At 42.5% G+C, this 22,545-nt stretch overlaps 1 protein-coding gene across 2 annotated transcripts in view; it reads left to right on the top strand.

The window, feature by feature from the left end:
- Positions 1 to 22,545, top strand: part of Eml6 (EMAP like 6) — a 332,332-nt gene that overhangs the window by 252,259 nt on the left and 57,528 nt on the right. For both annotated transcript variants that reach the window (XM_029558630.1, XM_017795582.2), the window contains exons 25-28: positions 3,132 to 3,220; positions 10,333 to 10,509; positions 18,197 to 18,398; positions 18,502 to 18,628. In XM_029558630.1, the coding sequence (XP_029414490.1) occupies positions 3,132 to 3,220; positions 10,333 to 10,509; positions 18,197 to 18,398; positions 18,502 to 18,628 (595 nt within the window). The remainder of the gene's footprint in view (positions 1 to 3,131; positions 3,221 to 10,332; positions 10,510 to 18,196; positions 18,399 to 18,501; positions 18,629 to 22,545) is intronic.

The following is a 22,545-nucleotide window of genomic DNA, read 5'->3' as shown; positions in this document are numbered from 1 at the left end:
TGTCTGTGTATGTCTGTGTGTGTCTGTGTGTGTGTGCCTGTGTGTGTCTGTGTGTGTCTGTGTGTGTGTCTGTGTCTGTGTATGTCTGTGTCTGTGTGTCTTGTGTGCCTGTGTGTGTGTGCCTGTGTGTGTGTCTGTGTGTGTGTGTCTGTGTGTGTGTCTGTGTCTGTGTATGTCTGTGTCTGTGTATGTCTTGTGTGCCTGTGTGTGTGTGCCTGTGTGTGTGTGTCTGTGTGTGTGTGTCTGTGTGTGTGTCTGTGTGCGTCTGTGCGTCTATGTGTGTGTCTGTGTCTTTGTGTGCACATGTGCACCCAGGGAGGAGAAGAGAGCAAAAATGAGAACACAGCAGGCAAAGGAAGAAGAGACTGATGACCTAAATATTTTTACCTTTCTTTTGAAAAAAATGTAATAACTACAGGAAGGAAAATTTAAGGAAGGAGGAAAAAAATCCACAATTAGGCCTTCCTAAACGTGAAAATAGTTGTTTTTAAATTCACATCCTATCTCGCAAGAAACAGAAACCCACTCTAGCTAGCTTCAATTTTAAAGGTGAAGAATGAGTTTATTGAAAAGATCTAGAATGCCTAACAGATTCCAAGAACAGGAAGCAATACCTGAGGATCTGGCTTTAGGAATGGACTGGAAAATTCTCAGAAACCAAGCCAGCAGTTGCCCTACCCTCCTTTTCCTTCTTGAGACAGCTGATCTTACATCCCATGCTTCTGTGGCTCTAGGGACTGACTTTGCCCCCTCTTCCTTCCTCTAATTCATTTGCAATTGGTCGGATTTCAGCTGCCCTCAAATGTCACTCTCAGTTCCAAAGTCTACATCTCATCCCAGCCAGGCACCTACCAAACCAGCATCTATCTCTGTGGCCAAGTTCCTGGGAGAGAGGATTTGATTGCTTAGCCCAGTCTGAGTCAACATCTGCCACCAGAATCAAACTTACTTTTGGTAGAGGTAGTTCTCAGGGAAGGGGCACAGGCCAGGTAAGTGCCCACAAGGTATCTGCAGCACTGCTTTTTTAAAAAAATATTTTATTATTTTAATTTTATGTGTATGAGTGTATTGCCCGCATGTATGTGAGCGCACCCGTGTCGTGCAATGCCGAAGAGGTCAAAAGAGGGCTTTGGAGTCCCCTGGAACTGGAGTTAAGGATGGTTCATAGCCGCCATGTGGGTCCTGGGAATCGAACCTGGGTCCTCTGCAAGAGCAGTCATTGCTCTTAACCAGTGAGCCATCTTTCCAGCCCCACTCTTATCTCTGTGTCACAATCCTAAAGTACCTCACTGGACTACTTTAGTAGTTTGGGGTTTAAGTGTGAAATATCTTTAGAACTGTAGGGTAGAGTGAGTTGTTGGGATGACTTAAAAATTACAATCCTCTGAGTTTTCTTATTATCTTATAGCCAAAAAGTCATAAAAAATAAGCTACATTCACAGAGTATCTTCCCTGAATCTTTTAAGTTTCCCACATATTTTACAATCACTTTTGAAAGTCCTAATAATTATTTTGCAGATATATACATATATACGTGTATATATATAGAACATATATATAGTTCATTAGAAAAGTAATGATTGTTCTTTTTCTTCTAGTTCTAAACAGCCAAACATTTAAAACCCCTTCTTTTCTCTTTCTTTTCTCTTTTTCTTTTATTTTCTTTACTTGTTTGTGTGTTCAGCCATAAAGTCGCCAAAGCACATTCACTTCAGAGGCCCCCCCTTTCAGATTCCCTTCCTCCTTAGAGTCAAGGCAGCCCCACCCCCAGTCATATGATAACTTACCAAATTAAAAATAGGATCATCAGTAATGGGATGAGATAGCCTTGCTTCCAGGTCATCACTTAGAATTCCCCACCAGACTTCCTGAAGGTTTCAGACCCAAGGAATAAATGTTGAAGATTGGCGTGCACACCTCAGAGGAGTCTTTGGTATTATTTTTCCCAAGAAGAACATTTTGAGGCTACTAGATGCATAGCTACAGGAGAAAGAAATGCCTGGGATTTGTCTTAAAGTAATGTGAGCTGAGGCAGTCAACGGAAGGTCATGAGTTAGGGCTGGCCACACTTCCTGGCTGTAGAAGAGGGACCATAGGAACGTTGAGGTTTTTTAAACTATTCTGAATTTCAAACCTGAAGTTTTCTGTAAATTAAAAATTACAGAAAAATACTAGACAGAGTACTTCTCAATGCATTTAAATATTCAAGTCATAAAGAATTGTTGCCCTTTGCAGAAGAGAATTTAGAAATCAAATCTTTTTCAACATAAAAATGTATCTGAGATCATAGTTTTATATCTGCCTGAAAGACTGTTTGTTCAACATTTTGAGGAAAGCCTCTTTTTCTCTTTTTTGATTTTCAAATAAGACAGGATTGAGAGGGAATGAATATTTATGGTTTGCTTTGCATGGCTTTTTCCTGTTCCTAACTCTAAAGGCAAATTTAGAATTTAGAATTTAGACCTAAGTAAACGCAATTCTAATGAACATCTCACTTGTGATGCCAGAGCCTCGCCAGGGCAGCTTGCCGTCCCTTCATTTGTATTCCAGACACAACGGAGGAAAGAGAAAACTGGGGTTTTGTCAGAACTTGGAAAATCATAGCTGGTTTCAGTGCTACAAACTATGAGCTTGGGGTTGGAAAGATGGCTCAGCAGTTAAGAGCACTGACTACTCTTGCAGAGGACCTGGATTTGATTCTCAGCACCCACATGGTGGCTAACAACCGTCTGTAATGCCAGTTCCAGGGGAATCCGACACCCTCTTCTGACCTCTGTGGGCATTACATAACACGGGTGCACTTACATACATTCAGGCAATGTACTCATACATGTAAAATCCAACTAATAGATAAAATATTTAATTTTTTTAAAACTTTGAGCTTGATTATGCTGTTATTTGTCAGACACTTAAGGCTAAATTTTATGAGGTCCATATTTTTAACACTATAGCTTTGGGTTTATCCTGTGCTATGTAATAATCTTTACGTGCCTTTGGAATGATATAACATGCATTTGCTCAATTTATGAGATTGATTAAAATGAATCAAAATCATAGCAGCCATGCTTAACATTTTGTAAGAAAATGATAAATGCATAGTTTAATTATTTCTCCTGTTTCTATCATTACAGGAAAATTGTTGCAAGTTAATTCGGGTGCCAAAGAACAACTTTTTTTTGAAGCTCCAAGAGGCAAGAGGCGGATAATCAGGCCTTCGGAGGTAACGGTCCTGTGCAAAGCTTTTAAAGACTAGCTTGGGATAGTTGAAAATGTGTGTTTTAATCAAATCTGTCCTTCTTAATTACAAACACAGATTTCAGTTTACCTTGATGAACCAGTTTAGGCTTGATAATTTCTTAATCATTCATCTGCTGTCCCCATTGCTGAGGACATGGGTTTACTGTGTCACTGACACGACAATGGTTACCACATCCTGCTTAGTGCTGTCTTCCTGAAGACAATGAATATGCGCACAAACGATTCTACATAGGACTTTTTCCCATCCATCATGTCACTTTATGCAATGTCTCTAGGAACAAAAACTTAAAAATGTCTTTTCATGGGGCGTGATAGCTCAGTCCTTTAATCCCAACACTGAAGAAGCAGAGGCAGGTGGATCTCTCTGAGATATAGGCCAGCCTGGTCTACACAGTAAGTTCCAGACCCCCTGGGGCTATAGGGAGACCCTGTCTCAAAAAAATTCTCAATGTTTATTTGTAATACTAAGTAATATTATTTATAATAATAATGGAAAATACTCTGAAAACTCTAACCAGTTCATATCAGATTCTTCTCTTCTTGCCATGTTTTCTTCATGCCCTTAGCCCCTTATGTAGTTTTTTAATTGTTGAAATAAAGCATATGTGAAATAAAATCTGTAAATCTATATCTTCCTGAAAGTGCAGTTTTGTGGCAAGTACCTCCTTTAAGGTTTGCACATAGTGAACTCTGGTCACCAAAAGGTCATTGTGTGAGATTTAGTAAAAGGAAGTCCTCTTAGACCTGGGAGATAAGCCTGCTCATTTGCTAAGTAATGATCGATGAAGGAGGTGAGAGCATGCTGCAGTGCCAAGTGTTGCCTTCAGTTGCCCGTGTTATCAACTATCCTCCCAAAGACAATTAGACATGGGTTTAGTCATAGTGTTTTCATCATTTATGAAGTATGCACAGTACTTACCAAAAAAAGTATGTATGCAATACTTACAAAATACAAGTTGTCAAGGCTGGAAGATGGATCAGTGGATAAGAGTGCTTGCTGTGCAAGCATAAAGACCTAAGTTCAAATCTCCATACTCATGTTAAAAGCTGGGCAGAGCCATGCATGTACCTATAACCCTACATGTGCCTATACCCCCACAGGCACCTGTAACCCTACATGTGCCTATACCCCCACAGGCACTTGTAACCCCAGCACTATGGGGGGCAGATACAGGAGGATCACTGGGGCTTGCTTGTCATCAGCCTAGTCCCTACCTCAGTGAGAGACATTGTCTCAAGAGCATAAGATGGAGACTAATAGGGCAGGACACCAGAAGTTCTCCTCTGACCTCTCTGCATGCACATGGGGGTGCTCACCTACTCATACACATACACATACACGACACCACATGTGCCCATGCACATCCATACACACACAGTAAAAAAAAATATTGGATTGAAGAAATGACTCAGCAGCTAAGAGGACTAGTGCTCTTAGAGAAGACCCAGATTCAGTTCCTAGTACCCACCTGGAGCTGGTCACAACTTATCTGAAACTCCAGTTCCAGGAGATCTGATTCTGGCCTCTGTGGGTACCTGCATGCACATGATGCATATAATCTCATGCAGGTGTGCATGTGCAAACACACACAATTAAAAAAAAAAAAGGTTGAGGAGACTGGAGAGATGGCTCTATGGTTAAGAGCACTGGCTGCTCTTGCAGGCCTGAGTTCAGTTCTCAGCACCCATATGGTGGCTAACAACCATCCTTAACTCCAGTTCCAGAGTATCCAACACCCTCTTTCAACCTCAGTGGGCATTCTACGCCCACGGTGCACTTACATATGTGTAGGCAAAACACTCATATACATAAAAACAAGCAAATAAAAAATATAAGTTGATATAGATGATAACATTCTAATGGAAATTATTTACTGTTGAATTGTTCTCATTCCCCAATTCCAATTTCTCTGTCTCTGATCAGCCCTCATTTTAATGTTTGGATATAAAATAACTAGTATTTCATAAGAGGGGTTTTCAGTTGTGTCATTCATTCACTGGATGTTTGTTGGTTGTGCTGGGCACTTTCTATACCTGTGTTTTAACTCTCAAAATAGTTTTATGTGATAATTGTCAGCTTTACCATACAGTAAGAAAATTAAAACCCCAAGAGAGTAAAAGAACTACAGAGCTGTGATCTCTGCAGGCTCTGTGTGTGAATCCACAGCTGGGGCCACAGCATCTCTGGGATTTTCCCTGTGTCCTCAAGCTTTATTTTATGTCACCTCACTTTCATTTTCCTTTCAGTTCTAGAACCTCAAAATAAGTATTCTAAAATCAAATGCAATGTAACCAGATGGTAGATGGGAGGAGGAGGTTGGCTTGGGACAGATGAGCAAATATCATATAAAAGAATTTGCACGAGAGGGAAGTTCATATTATAAACCTTCCTCAAATGTCAGGCTCTTGCTCTGAAGAGATAGTCACTTTGTGATGCACATTTGTTATTCAAGAGCCCGACTGCTGATGATGTTGGCTAGACTCCTCCAGCTGATGTCTGTTTGATCAACCTCTCTCAGTGCCAGTTCTAAGAGGCCATCAGACTGTTTGACCAAGTATGAAAATCTCTGTTTACAAAAACACTTGGTGGGGGGGGGGATGCTGGCGAGATGGCTCAGTTTATAAAGATGCATAAGCTTGAGGACCTGAGTTTGATCTCCAGAACCCATGTTTATTTAAAAAGGAAAAAGAACATGGCTGGAGAGATTGCTCAGTGGTTAAGAGTACTGTCTGCTCTCGCAGAGGACCCGGGTTCGATCCCCAGCACCCACATAGTGGCTCACGATCATCTGTAACTCCAGTTCCAGGGGCTCCAACGCCCTCTTCTCACCTCCACGGGCATCACACAACACAAGTGCACTTACATATATGCAGGCAATATACTCATGCATGTTAAATAAAAATAATAAAATATTTTAAAAAGAAAAAAAAAAAGCCAGGCCTAGTATACTTGCTTATAATCCCAGTGCTGGGAGGCAGACAAGCAGATCTCTTGGGCTTGCTGGCCAGCAAGGGGTTAATCAGTGAGCCCTAGACCAGTAAGGTGGATAGCACCTGAGGAGGAACAGGACCTGAAGTTGTCCCCTGGCCTACACACACACACACACACACACACACACACACACACCCCTATGCCACCTCCTTCCAAACATATACACAAAAAGATGCTTTTTAAAAGAAATAACTATGCTAATACAAACCTAATACCCAGATGATTAAATATGAGAAATATACAAATGTCCATATAATATCATCTGATGCAGTGTGGTGAGGATAAACTGACAGTGTACTAGGAGACAGACCCTGAATGCCATGTCCCCTCTGCTTCCTAAGCATGCTGCGACAGGTGATGGACCCTCTCTGGGGCCTCTGTTGCAAAAGGAGATTTATCTATAAATGAGATTGGCAACTACTGCATAAAGCTGTTGTGAGGAAAGCTGGGCGTAGTGATGCACGCCTTTAATCCCAGCACTCCGGAGGCAGAGGCAGGCAGATCCCTGTGAGTTTGAGGCCCAGCCTGGTCTACGTAGCAGTTCCAGGCAAGCTGGGGGTAAAGGGAGACTCTGTCTCAAAAATACCAAAAAAAAAAAAAAAAGCTATTGTGAGGGTTAAAATACAAGCATATTAAGTATTAAAGTATCTGGAAGAATCATCAAATGTTCAAAAAATGAATGATTTAAAATACTTCTTGTTCAGGATACTAATATACACCCCTTACCCCCAAGAACTCTTCTTCCCTCTCAGCTCCAGAGGGGTATGGTTGGTTAGCTGGTTGGGTATTTTTCCTTTTATTTTTTTAAATTTTATTTTTATGTGTATGAATGTATTGCATGCATATGATGTGTAAGTGTACCTGTGTCATTCAGTGCAGGTCAGAAGAGGGCTTTGGATTCCCCTGGAAATGGAGTTATGGACCGTTGTTAGCCACCATGTGGGTGCTGGGAATCGAACCTGGGTCCTTTGCAAGAGCAGTCAGTGCTCTTAACCGCTGAGTCATCTCTCCAGTCCAGTTGGTTGGTTTTTGATACAAGGTCTCACTATGTAGCCCTGGCAGGCCTGGAACTCATTATATAGACCAGGCTGGACTCAAATGCCCAGAGATTCACCTACCTCTCTCTCCTAAGTGCTGGGCTCCAGACTTTTAAACAAGCTTATTTAACCCTTTTAAGTTCTATGGGTTATTGGGGGTCATTCTGAATATTCTGCTTTAAGTGTAATTTCTGTAGTTTGTAACAAGTTTGAATACTGGCTTCCCCCCGCACCCCCTGTAAAGTACAGTGGCCAGATCTGGTCAAGGGTATTCTGTTGGTTTGTCTGCAAGGTGGGCATCACCACCCCATTCTCCTACCCACTTGTTGAAGCCAGCACCCCTGCAGGGATTGGGATAGATAGGGAGGGTCTAGGTCAGTGAGTTTGAAAGAGAGAGGCCAGAGTGCCTGCTTCCAGAACCGGGAGGTGATTGCTTTCTTATGCTGTGAAGGTCAGTATAGGATATCACAAGGGGGTGGAGGACGCCACTTCTGCCACAGAAAATGGAATATTTCCTAGGTAGGGTAATCATCTGGAACTGTTTAAGTCTGTTGCCCTGCTTGAGGCACCCCACATCACTGGACCAACCACAGATTCTTGGTTCCAGTTTTTCATGTATTCAGCTGAAACAATGTTCAATGAGGACAAATGCAAAGGACTAAAAAGTATGTAGGAACTTAGCACCCAGGGACTAAAGCTCTGGCTGTGTCTTTATCCGGGAGAAAATAGTATTATTACCACAGACAGCGTTGTTAGCGGTGCACAGAGTTGTTTCTAACCCGAAGGGAGAGGTCTGGACATCAATGTTAGATACAATTCTCAATTTTTTTTTATATTCTTCTTAGACAATGCTTTAAAATGCTCATTTAAAGAAACTTGTAGTGGTAAGATGTACTGATTGATATCAGATGAAAGCAAATAAGACCTTCCTGGAAAGCCTAATACACAGTGCTGTTGTTATTGATAATTGTTATTTAACAAAAAGGCAAAAGAGCTTTAGATTTATCAGGATTTGACCTATAGAAATTGCAAATGTTCTATCCATGAATTTCAGGTAATTATGAAGACACTGTATATTCACAGCAACTCAATGTGGACAATTCTTTACACTTAAAGTAGTCTCTAGAACATAAGATATTCAGCTAGCAGCAATTCTTGGTTTTCTCTGAAAAAGCAGTCCTGTAAGAAAAAATTACATCTTGGTCCTGTGAGATGGCTTAGAGGGTAAAGGCACTTGCTGCCAAGCCTGATAGTCTGCATTCAAGCTCTAGAACCCACATGGTAGAAGGAAAGTACTGATTCCAACAAGCTGTCCTCTGACCTCCACATGTGCACCAATAGCATCTGTGCAACACACACACACACACACACACACACACACACACACAGAAAGAAAGGTAAACAATTAAAAATCAACCTAACTCAGTAATTCTCAGCCATAAGCAAGCATTTGGCAGTATTTATGGACAGGGGTGTGATGCTGGATGCATCCGAGGGCCAAGGGTTGAAGGCCAGGCATGCTGTTCAACATAGCTACATGCATAGGATGTTCTCCTACAACAAAGGATGAATGATCTGGCCTCAGGTGTGAGTGCTGGGACTGAAAACACCAGATGTAGTCATGGCTTCTATAGTGATAAAGATCTAGTTAAGGCCTTAAAAGCCTTTTTTTTAATGCTCAGATTTCTACAATTCCAAAGTATGCTTTTGGTTTAGAAAAAAAATATTTGGATACTTGTGTGTAGTGTTGGCATATTAAGAAATATAGATACTACTTTAAATATACAACTTAGGGGCCAAGTATAATGGCTCATGCCTGTAATCTAAAGCACTTGAAAGGTGGAGGCAGGAAGTTGACTGAGAGTTCAAGGCCAGCTTAGGCTAGAGAATGAGACCCTGTCTCAAAATAATAATAATAATAATAATAATAATAATAATAATAATAATAATAGAAGCAACTAAGAATTGAGGCACCTCAGCATCTGGCACACATGCCTGATAGTGGGAAATTTGTCATTTAAAACTACTCATTTGGTTTGAGTTTGCATGGGTCTTGTGCAGGCTGTTGCCATTGCTGTAAGTTCATATAAGCAAGTTTCAAGAAGCCTGGAAAACTGTTTCCTCATGGTAATCCACTACACTTGGCTCTTACAGACTTTCTGTCCCCTTTTCGGCAATGGTCCCTGAGCCCTAGGTGACTGAGTTTCAATATAGGAGTCCTATCCAGGGGCACGTACTCTGCAGTCTGTTATTCTCTACATTTTTGGCCAGTTGTGCCTTCTGGGTTAATCACCATCTGTTGCATGAGAAAACTTCATTGGTTAGAGTTGAGAGATACATAAATATTCTCTCTAGTCTCTGTTCCATTATGTTCCTTGAGCCTTAGGGATAGAAGTTCCAATGTAGATATATCACCATGAGCCATGCATCTTATTCTTATGTGTGACCAGTTGTGGAACTCTGTAATAGTCTCCATCTGTTGCAATAAGAAGTTTCTTTGAGTGGCGAGAGGTACACTTGTCTGTAAATATAAGGGTACATATTTAGCATACAGTAAAATTGCATTTATCTAGGGATATCACAGACACAGATACAGGTTTTTCTCTAGGATCTAGGATCTCTCCAGCTATGTGTATTTGGCTATGTTTATGTACCAAACAAAAAAAACGGCATAGAACTGAGGAAGTGGGTAAGAAGTTCCAACCTTAGCTCAGGAGCCATTGGCAGCTGATCACTGCTGGGTGAGGGAGAGTTGTTGTTCTTTAAGGGAGTGACACTAGATAGACTGACCAGGCTCTAGTGGATGAACTTATACCAAGGAACATCTGGGGACACAAGACTTGATAGTCCTTAACATATAGGACAGAATGATGAATCTGGTGGAGGGGTGTATTTAGGGGAGGGGTCTAAATATAATTAAGATAAACTGCATGAAATTCATTAAAATATATATATAAATCTATTCATTTGAACATTGTTTCTCTTAAATAAAATAAAAAGAAACTGGGCTGTACAAAACTATCACATTCTCTCCTCCTTCTGCAGATTGAGAAGATAGAATGGGACACATGGACCTGTGTCCTGGGGCCTACCTGTGAGGGAATCTGGCCAGCTCACAGCGACGTGACTGACGTCAATGCTGCCAGTCTTACCAAAGACCACTCCCTCCTAGCCACCGGGGATGATTTTGGTTTTGTTAAGCTTTTTTCATACCCTGTCAAGGTAATATCTCATGTGTATTATAGATACTTGCTCAGTCTCATTAGTTACCCCAAATCTATCTACTGTACCTAAATAGGTATTTTAAAATTTGAATGTATAAACAGTCCATAATATTATTTACAGTATCTCTTATGTGATGCAAAAACTTCCCCAATGCTATTTTTTAATGACTGTCTTAAGTGAAAGTCTCACGGCATTCAGTTCCTCCACACTCAACTCTATAAACCTCGAGTTATGCATCATCTTTACGGCATCTCACACCACTGCCTTTCTGACTTGTACTAGCATAATTCCAGAGATGAGGAACTTGCTGTCTCTTAAACCAATTCCTTTTTTTAATAGCTTCAGTTATTAAATGGTGTGACTATTCTGAGCTGAATTCTTTTTCTAAACCTGCGCTCTGCCTTTTAAATCATCCTTGAGACATCCTCCCAGTCCTCTAATCGCCTTTGTGGGTAGGAAGATTGCATGGACTCCCTGTAGGCTCATCTAATCCTGTCTGGCATCTCCAGTTCCTTCAGCCATATCCCATGTGCCTCGGGTTCCAGCCACCGCTTCCAGTTTGCTGCTGACTTTGAGTTCCTCATTCAGCTGCCTCAGCTAGAGCTGAACTCGGTGCTTCCAATGTGACCAGACTAGCTCACAGGACAGCAGGACTGTTACCTTCTTGGCTTTGATTTTACAGCCTCATTAAATCAAATTAAAATGACATCACTTGAGCTGAAATCATAGGTAAACAATATATATGAATATCATTTTCAAAAGTATTTAGGTTACCACCACCCTGTACTTACTAAAATCTGAGTATAGAGCTTTATATCCACACCAAGAAAAGTTTTATCTTGTCTATTTAATCTCATTGTACCAGCCTGACCATGTCTTTTAAATCCTCTTGAGAATGTTTATTCTCCCTTCCTGCTCCATATCACCCTCTGCTTTCACACCGATTTCCAACCAAACGCCAGCACCAGAAGCCCCCATTCAACCTGACATTCCATTTGCTAGTCCACACATTTAGTTACACTTCTTCACTTAATATTTTAAAAATCTATCTCACTGTGTAGTCACATAGCCTCCTCCAACAAGACATCATTAAATACTTGGTGAAGCCAGCCAGGCCTACAAGCACACGCCTGTGATCCTAGCATGTAAAAGGTGGACATAGGAGGATAATGAGTTCAAAGCCAGCCTTGGCTACATAGCAAGTTTGAGGCCAGCCAGGATTACATGAGACTCTGTCTCAAACATTATATACAAGAATTTTTTTACAATGGTGAACGTATTGTGCCTGTTATCCCCTATCTCGCCTAATGAGCCACTTAATAAAAGAGGTGAAATTGGTTCGCAGTGACCCCTACCTGCTACCTGGTAGCCCCAATTCTTCTCTGAAATGCTTGTTGAACTTTTGTGTAACATTTTGTACTAGATTTTCCACAGATTGCATCAGATTACGAGTCAGCATTTCACAAAGTCTGACTAGCTTTCCCTTTAGGATAGAGGAACCTTTTGCTGTCTGATGCCACTTCTGATTTCTAAGCTCTTCAGCCTTTACCAACATTCTTTGCAGTCATTTTTGCTGGCATCTGTAATCATGCAAATGTGTGGTTTTCCCCTTCTGGTTTGAAGGGCATATCTTTGACAGAGGATAAAAGTTAATTTGCTCTCTGTTAATATCATACTATCTGTCCGAGAGGTGTTCCTAACTTTCCTCTGTGTTTCTTGGTAGTTTTTATTTCAGTCTTCCTGAAATCGCTGGAAGGTAATTCCACACAAGGCCTGTGCATTCATCCGTGCTCACTGGCTCTGCCTCTTATTGTTTGTACATTTAGAACAGAGCACGTTTCCCTCAGCATCCACTTCCTTTTGATTTTTTGGCTGCTTTTTGCTTTTCTTCTTCTTGTTAGTTCCTGGTCATATCATCATTTTGAGTAACCTCTTTTTTTTGAAATTTTTTTTCATTTATTCAGTATTTTATGTGTATGAGTGTATTGCTTGCATGTGTGTAAATGCCCCTGCGTCTTTTGACGGAGGTCTAAAGAGCACATCAGATTCCCTGGAAATGGAGTTATGGACAGTTGTTAGCTGTCATGTGGGTGCTGGAAACTGAACCCAGGTCCTCTGCAAGAGCAGTCAGTGCTCTTAACCACTGAGTCATCTCTCCATCCCCTTGAATAGCCTCTTCTAATGATTATGTCCAGTGGACTTTACTGTTGATCTCACATTCCATATCCACCTGGTGACCTTCATCACTGCTCCCTCACCAGCCCTTTCTGTTTATCAGAATTCATTTCTAAGTAGTCATTCTCCTCAATTCTTCCATTTAAAACAATTTTTATATGTATATGTGTGTGTGGTATATATGTGTGTGTGTGTGTGTGTGTGTGCATGCGTGCACGCACATGTACCTGCTTGTGTGTGGAGGCTAAAGGTTGATGTTAGATGTCTTCTGTCACTTTCTACCTTATTTTTTTGAGACAGGCTCTCAAGCAACTTAGAGTGGCTCAGCAGCTAGCTCTGAGCTCTAGGAATCTGCCTGTCCTCACCCTGCCCCAACAGTAGGGATACACCAGGCCCAACTTTTTACATACATGGAGGTCCAAACTTAAGTCCTCAGGGTTGAGTGGCAGGCACTTTATTGGTTGAGCTATCTCCTCAGCTCCTGATTCTTCTACTTTTTAAAATGAAATTGCTTTCAGGACAATAAGAAAAATTAATGATACATTGGTTTTAGTAAACTAAAGGTTTGGAAAATATTTAAATATTAAAGCCCTGTGGTACTATTGTTTCTTGCTCTTGTGCTAGGGTTATTATTGTTTCTGGAAGTTCTTCATCCCCTTCCTTGGCCTGACCAGGTTGGGTTCCTGAAACAGTCATTTGACATATAGCCCCCTGGGTTTACATAGTTCCAAGGAGGTTTCAAGGATACCAAAAGCACAAAGAAACAAACAAAAAAGAAAAGTAAACAGGTAGGTATGCACAACAATGGAAATGGGAGAAAAAATTTGCATATCTGATAAAGGTTAGCTACCTTAAACATATAAGGAACTCATGTAGCTCAGTGGAAAAAAAAAATATGTCTGGGATTGGAGATCAGTCAGTAGAGGTCTTGCTTGGCATCCGTAAAGCACTGGGTTCAATCCTCAGAACCCTGAGGGAGAAAAAAGGAACAGAAAGTGGATGAAGAGCCTGAATAGACATTTCCCCCAAAGAGACATGGAAATGGGAAGCAGGTGCATGAAAAGTCCTCAGCCTCGCTTATCAGAGAATGCAAATGAGAACCACAGAATCACTACTGGGCAGAATCTGCCAAGTAAAGGAGACAGGAGAGTGTTCGTGAGGGCCTGGAGAAGAGGGAGCAGGTATATAAGCACTGACATACTCTTGATGAAAATGTAAATTGGAATAGCATTGTGGAAGATAATACGGAGTTTCCTCAGAAATTTACAGGGAGACCTTCTATGTAGTTTCAGCAATCCCATTTCTGAATGTATATTCAAAGAAAATGAAGTCAGTATGCAAGAGTTCTAATTGCCGACAGTCAGCTCTGTGTCAGACATGTGGAGTGTAGCTGTCTGCCTTGGGTGGTAGGTGGTACTGTCTACTTGTGAGTTTTGTTTCTTTGGTTCTTTTTTCCAGTACTGGGCATTGAAGCTGAAGAAGTGTTCTGCCCCTGAGCTATACCCTAAGTCCTCTTTGATGACTAATGATACTGAGTATTTTTCATCTGTTTGTGGCTGTGATGTGTTTATGCAAATACTTTGCTTGTTATATTAAATTGCTTCATCTTTTTTCACATGGAGTTTTATATAGGATTTAAGAAATAGATTCATAGTTTAAAAGCATTTGAAAACTGCTGATCAATTAGAATTCCTCTGGTAAGATAACCTCTCTTCTTATCCACCCACCACCACCTTTTTCTTTTTTTTTTTTTTTGAGACAGGGTCTCCCCATAGCCCCAGCTGACCTAAAACTTGCTACATAGACCAGGCTGACCTTGATCTCACAGAGATCCACCTGTCTCTGCCTCTTGAGCACTGGGATTAAAGGTGTGCGCCACCATACCTGGTGCTTCTCCCCTTTTCAAAAGTATGATTTTTCTAGCTAACTTCCCTTATATTACATGCACACCATGCTGATAAGTATCTCCAGCCCTGTAGTTACTTTAACAAGCTCATTGTTAAGAAGTGAGTATGTCCTCTCCCAGGACTTATATGCTGTAGCCTTAACTCCAGTGTGACTGTATTTGGAGACAGGGGCTTTACAGAACTAAGGTTAAATGAGTTTATGAGGATGGGTCCCTGATCTAACAGAGTTGGTTATTTAAAAGAAGTAAATCTGTATCTGTCTATCCTCAAAAGAAGCTGACAAGTTTCCCTTCAGTGAGGTTTACTGGAATAAGAGGGCCTGAAGGCCATGACTGAGCCTGGAGGTGGAGCACAAGACAGACACAATACAATATATGGAGGTCTGAACATAGTCATGTCTTAAAGAGAAGGAGAGGGTGCCCTTTAAAGGCTGGAGAGGATTTCATTAAGAGATTAAGAGTGAGAGTCAGGGGGATCTCTGAGATCAAGGCCATTTTGATCTACATAGTGAGTTCTAGGCCAGCTGGGGCTACAGGGAGACCCTGTCTTAAAAAAAAAAAAAGTAGGAATGAGGGCGATACAGTGAGAAAGAGAGAGGGAGGGAGGGAAGAAAAGGAGGGAAAGAGGGAGGGAGGGATTTTTTTTTACCATGAGAGGGATGTGGTTAGAAGCCAGAGGAGCATCCTCAGAGAGCATCCCTTGAAGAGTCTTAGACCAATCCCCTGAAAAAAGGAACGGTTTGACTTTTTAACCTTTTAGAGGTGGTGGGAAACTTCATATCATGTCATTTAGCTCAGCCTAGCATATATGACAAGGAGCATGGAGGAGCCAGGTACCGTAAATTGAGAGCTGTCAAGTCACAGCACAGACCGCTTCTTAACTCTCAGTCCCAGAGAAAGCTGCCAGGAGGCATGGCCTGATGCAGGCTGTGGGATCAGGCCTAAAGGTGCAGGCCTCTGTTTCTAACATTAGTGTCCTTAAGAAAGAGACACCACAGTCAGATGTGATGGTACATACCTGTAGTCCAGCACTGAGTAGGTTGATGCTGGAGTGTTGTAAGTTTGAGGTCAGCCTGAACTGTATAATGACACCGTTTCAGGGAGAAGGAGAGGGAAAAACAGCACACAAGCACAGTATACTCTATGTTCTGTATACACACACGCACGCATGCACGCACGCACGCACTGAGGAAAAGCCCTGTGAGCACACAGATGGGAAAGGACCTTGTAGGAAGAAGACTTTTATAGAACCAAATCAGCTTGCAAACTATGAGAGATAGTTTCTGTTAGACCACATAGCTGTGGTGGCAGCTGGTACAGACTCCCCCCGCCCCGCCCCCATGCTGCTGCAGCACTGCTGTGTTCCCACACGGAGTCCTAGGCTTAGTGCTGCTTGTGAGCTCTGATTTACAGCACTCTTTTTCTGATCAGAATTTGAGCTCCATTTGTTAGCTACTATATCTCCAACTGTCTTCTTGACCATGTCTCCCATCGTCCTTTCCTTTGAGTTACTGGGCTTATTTTCTAAGCCTTTTTCTTTCCTTGGAAAACATATCCTTATTTATATTTACCATTATATTTAAAGTCTTCACAATGGGTCCCCCACTTGTCAGCCACTTTGTCCCCAGGCTCCAAGAGATAGGCTCCACCCTCTGCCAGAATCCACCCAGTCTATGAGTAAACCAAATTCTGTCCTCGATGTCATTTGTAAACCAAATTCTGTCCTCAACGTCATTTGTTTAGCTATCAGGTTGCTTCTCTGAGCTTCCTTCCCTTCCACTCTTACAGCCTTCTACTAGATAGGGAGGCTGAACAGCCCCATGCTCTGATACTTGCAAAAACCTCCATGACCTCAAGCCCTCGAGTTCCTCCTCAGAGCATCAAACTTCACAGACAAAGAACTATGTGAACTGCTCTGAACCGGGGAACGAGTGCACAGCTGCCTCCAGATTCTCAGGAACTTCCTACCTAAAAGTGGTTACCAGCAGTGCTTTGGAGGTGCGGCCCACAGGCCTCTGCATTCATCTGTTCTTTCCTGACTGAATGAAAGAGGAGAGTATGGGTCCAGAGCTTGGCATGATGATCCAGAAAGGCCGTGACTTCGCCACAGAGTCACGGTTTCTCAGCAGGAAATGTCTGTTTTGTTCAGTAGCTCCAGTGGTTCTGAATTTTTCTCTCTGTGTGTTTCTTTCCTTCTGAAACCTGACTTCACCTTAACATTGTTTTTTCCTGAAGTTTGTCTTTTTTAGTTCTCTCTCCCATTCCATCCAGAAACCTTGCATTCTCTATTACTACTAAGGGGGCAAGCAGGACATTTTTCCAGCTCCTTTGCTTTCCCTCTGCAGACACTGGCTTGTAGTATATCCCCTGGGGAGGCTGATGCTCTCAGGAGGAGGATGAGCATCGTGTATGACTGCTGCCACCAGGGCCATCCTGTTCCATCCGCAGGTCTCGCACGGTCGCACAGGGGTTGGGAAATTCTTATTTTCCTCAACCTGTTTGCTAGCAAACATGCCACTTTGGAGGCCTTCCTGGAAATACTGCCTTCCTATTGGCTTTGCTGATCTTTCCACTATCAGCACTTTCCTGAGTGGGCAGTTCCTGAGTGACAAAGAGGGGTCAGCCAGCGATAGAGATCTCCAACAGGAGTGTGTCAGTCACAAACACCCTTGCACCTGTTTTCTGCCATGTGTCTTGCTGGTTTCGGGTTTTCCAGGATACCCTGCCAAAGCCCTTGGGGAGCCTCTCCTCAGTTAAGTGCTGAAGGTTTCATCGAGGGCACCGGTGGCCAGCTCCCGACCTCAGAGTTCATGTGGCTTACCACATTGCATAAGGTATTCCCTGGGAGCCGCTGAGAGGTTGGAACAACTACCTCTTTAAGTGGCTCCCACTGAAGCTGTTTTTGCCAGGTCTGTGTCTCATGAGCCCAAAATGGAAGCTCTTCCTGGTGCCAATTTTGGCTTCCTAGCGCAGCCATACTCTGTCCCCCACCCCCACCACCAGCTTGTGTAGCGGTATGGCCTGGGCACCCTACTCCAGAAGCTTCCAGTAATGACTCATAAACTAGGTTTTATGTACCTATGTTTGTTTATTGAAAAGGAGCCTGCTTTGTCTTTAGCTCAGTTTTTGAGTGGTTTCAGTATTAAAAATGCTTTTCAGTGTCCACGGCAGGAACTGCTGTTGTCTAAACCTTACTTGAGGCCCCTTGTTCTTCTCTCCTTGACTGGCTGCCATGGAAAAGCCACTGTCGGGGAAGGCAGGGAGGAGTCTTTTGATCTCCAATGTCAGCAGACTGTCAGTCAGGAGTTTGCACTAAAGACCTATGGAGCTGGCATGTTTGATACCTGAAAGAAACAGAAAACAAGCTTCCTTTTATTTCCTTAATTCCCAGGTGCCCTTTAGTCATGACTTCAGAAATACCTCTTGAGGACCTGTAGTGAGCCAGGCTCTGTCTTATGAAGACGGTGCATTCTAGTGACATGTAGTGAAACTGCTTTAAATGAATAATCTTGTCACATCTAGAAAACAGGAACGTAATAGCAAAAATAACAGGAATAAGGAATAATGGGTGGAGTAACTGCCATGTTCCGGCTTTACTTACAGGGACAGCATGCAAGATTCAAGAAGTATGTGGGGCACAGCGCACATGTCACCAACGTGAGGTGGCTGCACAATGACTCGGTGTTGCTCACAGTAGGAGGCGCTGACACAGCCTTGATGATCTGGACCAGAGAATTTGTGGGGACCCAAGAGAGCAAGCTGGTGGATAGTGAGGAGTCAGATACAGATGCAGAAGAGGATGGAGGTGAGCCCCAATCATCCATGTGCCTCACTGACTACACCTTCCTCCCTGTCCCCTCCTGTGTACTTGCAAATCAACTGGCACTCCAATTTTTCTGTTGTTTGAGGTTATGACAGTGACGTTGCTAGAGAGAAGGCCATTGACTACACCACAAAGATCTATGCTGTGAGCATCAGGGAAATGGAAGGCACCAAACCACACCAGCAGTTAAAAGAAGTGTCCATGGAAGAAAGGTATGGTGTTGCAAGGTTTGTTTGCATTTGTTAGAACTATTAATCTCTTTAAACAGAGGTACTTTTGCTTTGCCCTTGAATTGATACTGAAGTGAGTCTTTTATTATCTGCCCTGAGTCTTAAGTTGAAGGAAATTGCCCAGTGCCCTAAGTATGCACCACTTTTGCCCTTGAATTGATACTGAAGTGAGTCTTTTATTATCTGCCCTGAGTCTCTACCTGTACAGAAGCTTAAGTTGAAGGAAATTGCCCAGTGCCCTAAGTATGCACCACGACTCACTCACAAGTTGATTATAAGAATATGGTTTGGATAGGTAAGAAACTTGGTTGGTCTAGATTTGCTTTTCCTGGGGGATGAAGCAAGAGAGCTCCAACACTGTTCTGAATGTCTAACAGGACAGCATGCTGATCAGCAAGTGGGAGGTAGTCAAGCTTCTGAAGTGGTGGAGGGACATTTGTGGAGTTGTGGGAAATCGCCTTCCGTTCTAACCAGTCTGCTACGTTCTGTCAGCTGGTGCACCATCTCCTGCTGTCTTCACTTGCCCAGATCTGCTGAGGGGCTGGTATTTCCAGACTCTACCCATTCCATTTGTTGTTGTGAATGCTGTGTGTAGAAACAGGGGTCCTTATATTACTTTGTACTTTTCTGATGTGCAATTTTAAGTACTGAGGAGATAAATTACCACTTTATAATTTCTAAAAAGCAAAGCTCATGGTTACATAATTTGCTGTGCTCATACTTATATTCAATACTTAAATATTGAATAGAAGCTAGTATCTGGAGACTCGTGGATCTCGGTAATGTCTGGAGGGTTTTCTGAGGCTCTTTACCCTGTGGTAGGCTTGATGCTTGCAGTCAGTCTGGACACTGTGCTGTATGATAGGAGATTCAAGGTTTGCATTTGATAGGGCTTTCTGCTTAGTAATAGCTGTATAATAAGCATGATCTTCACCACTTCCTGCTACCTGTGGCTTTAGATATAACTCCTACTTCAGTACAGAGACAGGCATTAAGATTGGGTTGGCAAGTGGTAGGTGTGCTATTGGTGAGATGGACTCTGAGGCAGATGTTCTGTAACATCTTTTTAAAAAAATATTGTATTTATTATTTTTATGTGAATGAGTGTATTTCCTACTTGTATGTAAGTGAACCCATGTCAGGCAGTGCCTGCCGAGGTTAGAAGAGGGTGTCGGATCCCCTGGAACTGGAGTTACAGATGATTGTTAGCTGCCATGTGGGTGCTGGGACTCAAACCCAGGTCCTCCTCAAGAGCAGCCAGTGCTCTTAACCACTGAGCCATCTCTCCACCCTCCTTCCCTAACATCTTTAATACGTGTTACAGTGAAAGTTGACAATTTTCTTTTGCTTAAAAAATAGAATGTTTTGCAGTGGTTTATAAAATATAGTTTATCTTTCTTAAAACTTGGTTTTAAAGTGGCCCCAAAGAGAAAATAATTTTTCTTTTTGGTCCTTTTGAGACAGAGTCTCCCCATAGCCCCAGATTGCCTGGAACTCATTCTGTAGACCAAGCTGGCCTCGAACTCACAGAGATCAGCCTGCCTCTGCCTCCCAAGTGATTGGATTAAAGGCATGTGCCACCATGTCCAGCCCAATTTTCTTAATTTTAAATATTACCTTTTAATTGAATTTTTTGCAAGGGAAAATAATTTTTAATCTTATTATTTTTATTTTATGTGTATGAGTGTTATGTCTGCATGTGTGTAAGTGTATGCATGTCATGCAAAGCCCATGGAGGTCAGAAGAGAGCATCGGATCCCCTGGAACTGTAGTTACAGACTGTTGTTAGCCACCATGTGGGTGCTGGGAATTGAACCCCAGTCCTCTGCAAGAGCAGTCAGTGCTCTTAACCACTGAGCCATCTCTCCAGCCCCAGAGAAAATAATTTTAAAGGACTTAATACCTTAGAATTTAAAAAAAAGAACCATATGAACACAAATGCATGAATAGGACTCCTGCTCAACTAATCTCTAGAAACACATTTGGTCTGAGTTAAACATTCTTTTTAAAAATATATTATCTAGCCTTTCCAATTTCATATTCCATTTTAAGAGGAATTGGCTTGCCTATTATCCCAAGAGTGCTTCAGACTGATTTCTGCAAAACACAGTGGTGTATCACGCTGAAACTTAGACCAGTCACTAATAAATTCAAGTGCCACTTCTAATTTCAGATTTAATCCACAGGTTTCGGAACCCTTCCTTGTTACATTATCTCTTTGCACAGTTCTGTAAAAAAGTCATGCTGTCTAATTTAGTATAAGATGGGGGTGGGGAGTTTAGCAATTTTCTTTTTTAAGATTTCAGTTTTCGAAGGCATCTTATTTTCTTCATTATTCCAGACTGCAGAATTGTTATACATTAGGATACACTGAATTGACATTTTTTTTTTTTGGAACAAAATACTTCATAGTATTTAAGTAGACATTTCAGTTCTTTACTGGAACTTTTGAAAATAATTTACCCTTGAGTACAGTGAAGAAAACATGTAGTGAAGAAAAACAATTTTAAGATAAGTATAGGGCCCAAAGGAAAAATCAAGCCTTTCCTATGGAGAGCAATTTCCTTACTAACTTAAGGAGCCTTGACAGCCTCAGTTTACAGAAGAGAGACAGTACCAGCTGCATAGCATGCTGGGAACAGAGCATGCCCACACCAGCCAGAGGAACCAGTTAGCAGCCTCTGGGGAGAAAAATGAGAATCAGAACCAGGGACAAGCAGTCTCTCCCCATCCTGGGAGTAATTCTAAGGGACTCTGAGCTTCTGAGGTCAGACTGGGCAGTTTCTTAACATAGAAGAAAGAAGTGTCAGGCAGGTGGCATCTTCAGAGAGTTTGTGAGAAAGCAGGATGTGTGATGTAATGTGAAGCAGGAATGAGCCCTTGGAGCAAGGATCAGGAGGATAGGGCTCTTGACAAATGACACATGGGCCACTTATTGGTCTGCAGATGAGGAGAAAGCAAGATCTGTGCCCCCCCCCGGAAGTGAGAGAAGGGCAGAGACAGAAAAATGAGGTGGTGCCTCCCACATCAGAAGCAGGACGCCAAGCAGTACCCAGCTTCTCCCTGGAAACATCCAGGGCAGCTCCTCTCTGATTTCTACAAGCCCTGCTGACCTCTCCTTGTCCCCTTGGTGTGTAATGCCTGAAGAGTACCTGAACCAGGATATACACCTGTGAGACTTAGAGACAAGCACTTGCGGACTCTTGAAGCAGTCACTCCATGCAAGGATCTCTTTGTGGTCACCGTCAGTGGCGGCCGCTCCTCCTTTCTCGTGGGTGCCACTCCTTCGTTCTCACAGGCATAAAGGCCGCTCCTCCCACTCGCCCTGGGCTGAGGCTGCTCCTCTGCCTGCCCTGGCTGAGGCAGCTCTTCTGCTCACCTAGTGCTGTGGCAGCTCTTCTGCTTGCCCCGTGCTGCCTCCTGTTGTCACCACTTCTGCCCAGTCCTGGATCCCAGGGCTCGTGAAGAGACTGTGTCAGCGGAGCTGCATTCAGACACAGGAGACCATGTTCAGTGACACAGGTCTGGTTTATTGCAGGAAGGCACAAGCTTATATAGGGGTAGTGGTCCAATCACAGCACAGTAAATAGGATACTTTATTAGCATAACAGGTTTAGCGTCCTATCACAGTAGAGCAAGTAGGATACCTTATTAGCATAACAAACAGCATCCTATTAGCCTAACAGACTTAACATCCCATCACAGAATAGCACATAGGTTGCCTCATTAGCATACTGGGTTTCAGATTACAGACCCTGGATTCCTGGGAACCACGTGACCCAAGCTGTCTAAGTGTTGCAATTTGGGATCTCAAGGGTAGTGATTAGGGAGTGGTGAGCTCTAGGCATCAGTCTCATGATCTGCCAATGGGAGCAAATGTCACAAGGTGTTCCTTGTGG

This window comes from Nannospalax galili, unplaced genomic scaffold, assembly GCF_000622305.1.
Source record: "Nannospalax galili isolate Female #2095 unplaced genomic scaffold, S.galili_v1.0 scaffold286, whole genome shotgun sequence".
Lineage (NCBI taxonomy): Eukaryota > Metazoa > Chordata > Mammalia > Rodentia > Spalacidae > Nannospalax > Nannospalax galili.
The sequence above is the reverse complement of the archived record's forward strand: the minus strand, read 5'-3'. Positions and strand labels throughout refer to the sequence as shown.